The sequence below is a fragment of the Cebus imitator genome, unplaced genomic scaffold, assembly GCF_001604975.1.
Source record: "Cebus imitator isolate Cc_AM_T3 unplaced genomic scaffold, Cebus_imitator-1.0 Scaffold175, whole genome shotgun sequence".
Lineage (NCBI taxonomy): Eukaryota > Metazoa > Chordata > Mammalia > Primates > Cebidae > Cebus > Cebus imitator.
The window spans coordinates 3,972,913-3,975,824 of NW_016107490.1; the positions used below are offsets into that span (position 1 = coordinate 3,972,913).

The 2,912-nt window shown below is 34.5% G+C and overlaps 1 protein-coding gene across 4 annotated transcripts in view; it reads right to left on the reverse strand.

The window, feature by feature from the left end:
- Nucleotides 1–2,912, reverse strand: part of USP34 (ubiquitin specific peptidase 34) — a 286,775-nt gene that overhangs the window by 102,035 nt on the left and 181,828 nt on the right. For all 4 annotated transcript variants that reach the window (XM_017545012.2, XM_017545015.2, XM_017545014.2 and 1 more), the window contains exon 34: nucleotides 1,968–2,168. In XM_017545012.2, the coding sequence (XP_017400501.1) occupies nucleotides 1,968–2,168 (201 nt within the window). The remainder of the gene's footprint in view (nucleotides 1–1,967; nucleotides 2,169–2,912) is intronic.

Consider the following 2,912-nt stretch of genomic DNA (forward strand, 5'->3'; position numbering starts at 1 on the left):
GGCATGTGCACAGAAAGAAAACTCTGAAAAGATAACACTTCAAGATATTAATAGTAGTCACCTATGACTAGGGAAAACGTTCATTTGTATATTATGAATTATTTTCAATAAGTTTGTAGTTGCATATTATTTTTAAACACAAACCAATAACCTATAAAACTCCACAAATGTGCACAGGTATTTTACAGATACATTTATGTATATTTATATTATTAAAATCTCGACGAAATCACTAATAAAGATCAATAAACATTGAAATTAGTCAGTGAGTTGATGGAAAGGATCAAAATTAGAACATTACATTGTAACTTGGAAAATTTATTCTGGAAAAAACATGACCAAAACATTATAGCAATTCAAGGTTACTAAATGGTAGTTTACAACACAGTACAATGTAGAATACATTCAGATTACATTGTACTCTGCACATATTTAATTTTATTAGATGTAAATGATTTGGAATACTGTAAGAGATCACTTTTCCCATTTAACCCCCAAAATTCCAAAAGTGAAATCTGCTTCAGGTTTCCATTTATATCAGTAGTTTCTAACCTTACGTTCATCACAATATTCCTCTATCAATAACAACTCATTACTTTGATGTCTCTTGGGTAGGTATGAGGTGAGGTTCTCAAAAGGTTACAGAATGAGAGCTCCCTAAGATCTCATCTTCATCTCTCCCAACTTCCAATTCACTGACAGGTATCTTGGAAAGGCAAATATGTTATTACATTAACAACAGAATCCACAATCAAAAAGATTTTATTTTTAATGCTGGATGTACTGGTTAATACAGTTGACCCTTGAACAACACAGGTCTGAAACTGCTACTCCTAAGACAACAAGATCAACCCTTCACCTTCCTCCTCCTCTATTGCCTAATCAACGTGAAGACCATGGTGATGAAGACCTTTATGATGACCTACTTCCACCTGATGAATAGTAAATAAATTTTCTTTTCCCTATGATTTTCTTAATATTTTCTTTTCTCTAGCTTACTTTATTCTAAGAATATAGCATATAATATTATTAACATACAAAATATGCATTAATCAACTGTTTATGTTATTGGTAAGGCTTCTGGTTAATAGCAGGCTATCAGTAGTTCTGGAGGAATCAAGTTATATACAGATTTCTGACTGTATGGAGGGTCAGCATCCTTAACCCCTCTATTTTTCAAGGGCCAACTATATTTTCTTTCATCTCCAAATCCACCCTTTTATACACTTGTTCTATGATGCCAGGGCTAATATATCAAAAACCAAATTCTTCCTTTGCCAGCTGGCTTCCTATTAGGTTCCGCCAGCCTGGTAAATACTTCGGCATTTATCTAGAAGTATTTACCTAGAAGAGACATTTGGTTTCAGCCTTAAGCTTTTTTTAGGCACTCCTAGCACCAGCTTTATCAGGTCCCCTCGGAGAACCTTATAGCAAGTCAGCATATTGCTTTCTCAGAGGCCTAAACCCTGGTTTAGCCCTAAATATTACTGCAAGCTTCTAAGTTCCTGATAATCCAACTACTTACCTAATGTTCCTCAAGATCTAGGGGTAGTAAATGGCTCCTTAGCTGGGTTACCTCGCCATTCCCTTTTTGCTTTTAAAGCCTTCTAACACATACATGTAAAATAGATTCCCTATTTTAAATTTCCTATGTTGAAATACCAACTATGGCTTCTGTTTTCGTAAATGCACCCTCAAACCCAAAGTATATAAATTACTGAGTCCAAATAATCAAGTCAATGTCACAGTTAGATATTAAAATGGCACGATTCATTTCTGCATTCTGGATGATGAAATGAAAAGCATTACTGCTTCATAATCACTACTGCTTTAAAACAATGCCATCAGTTGAGCTACTAGGTTAAATCACAGTAATCTAGAACATATTTCTTAAGCATCAGCATTTTCAGTTTATAAAAATTAATGGAATTCATCATTACAATTCAACATTAACTTCTGCACTTTACCTCTGTTAATCGTGGTATATGAAGACCCTTAGCATGATCACCAGCAGCCTTCCTTGATTTGCCAGGCCAGGTTCTTTTCCTATGGCTTTCCGCTATACCAGACCAGGCAAAGACATCATGATAAGCTAAATCCAAATCGGATGGATCTACTGCAAACTGGCATATTAACTTCAGCAAGCAAGCAAGACAGTCTAGCTGCCACTGTAAATGAAAAGAAATTGTCATTTCCCTATTTTCATTAATTTATAATGGATACTATACAGTTTTGAAATTAAAAGTCCAGAAGATAAAAATAATCATAACTAGTACTTAATCCATGTAGCGTAAAATTTTGTTGCTCAAATATTATGGTCAGTAACAATTCAATCTTATAAAGTATCTAGAAATAAAAAGGGTATACAAGATGTATTTAATGAAATGAAAATGATACTCTCATTGCTTTAATGAAGGCATCATAAAAATGTATGCAATAAACAGCTATGAGATTTTTGAAAAAACATACTGCTCATAATTTACAATATTTTTTAAAAATGAAAATGATGACAAGGATATTATTTATCCATAAAGTTAAGAAACAAAGTATTATCAAAGTATACTATGTTGTTTCTCCACACAAGTGGCACAAACTCTTAATATTTAGGGACCAAAGCAATTCTTAGTAATTCTAGAAAATAATTCAACTAAAAATCTTGCATTTTCCATAACCACATTAAAAATAAACATTTAAAAAATTGTTTTAAACATTGTTTGGGGCCGGGCGCGGTGGCTCAAGCCTGTAATCCCAGCACTGTGGGAGGCCGAGGCGGGTGGATCACGAGGTCAAAAGATCGAGACCATCCTGGTCAACACGGTGAAACCCCGTCTCTACTAAAAATACAAAAAATTAGCTGGGCATGGTGGCACGTGCCTGTAATCCCAGCGACTCAGGAGGCTGGGACAGGAGAA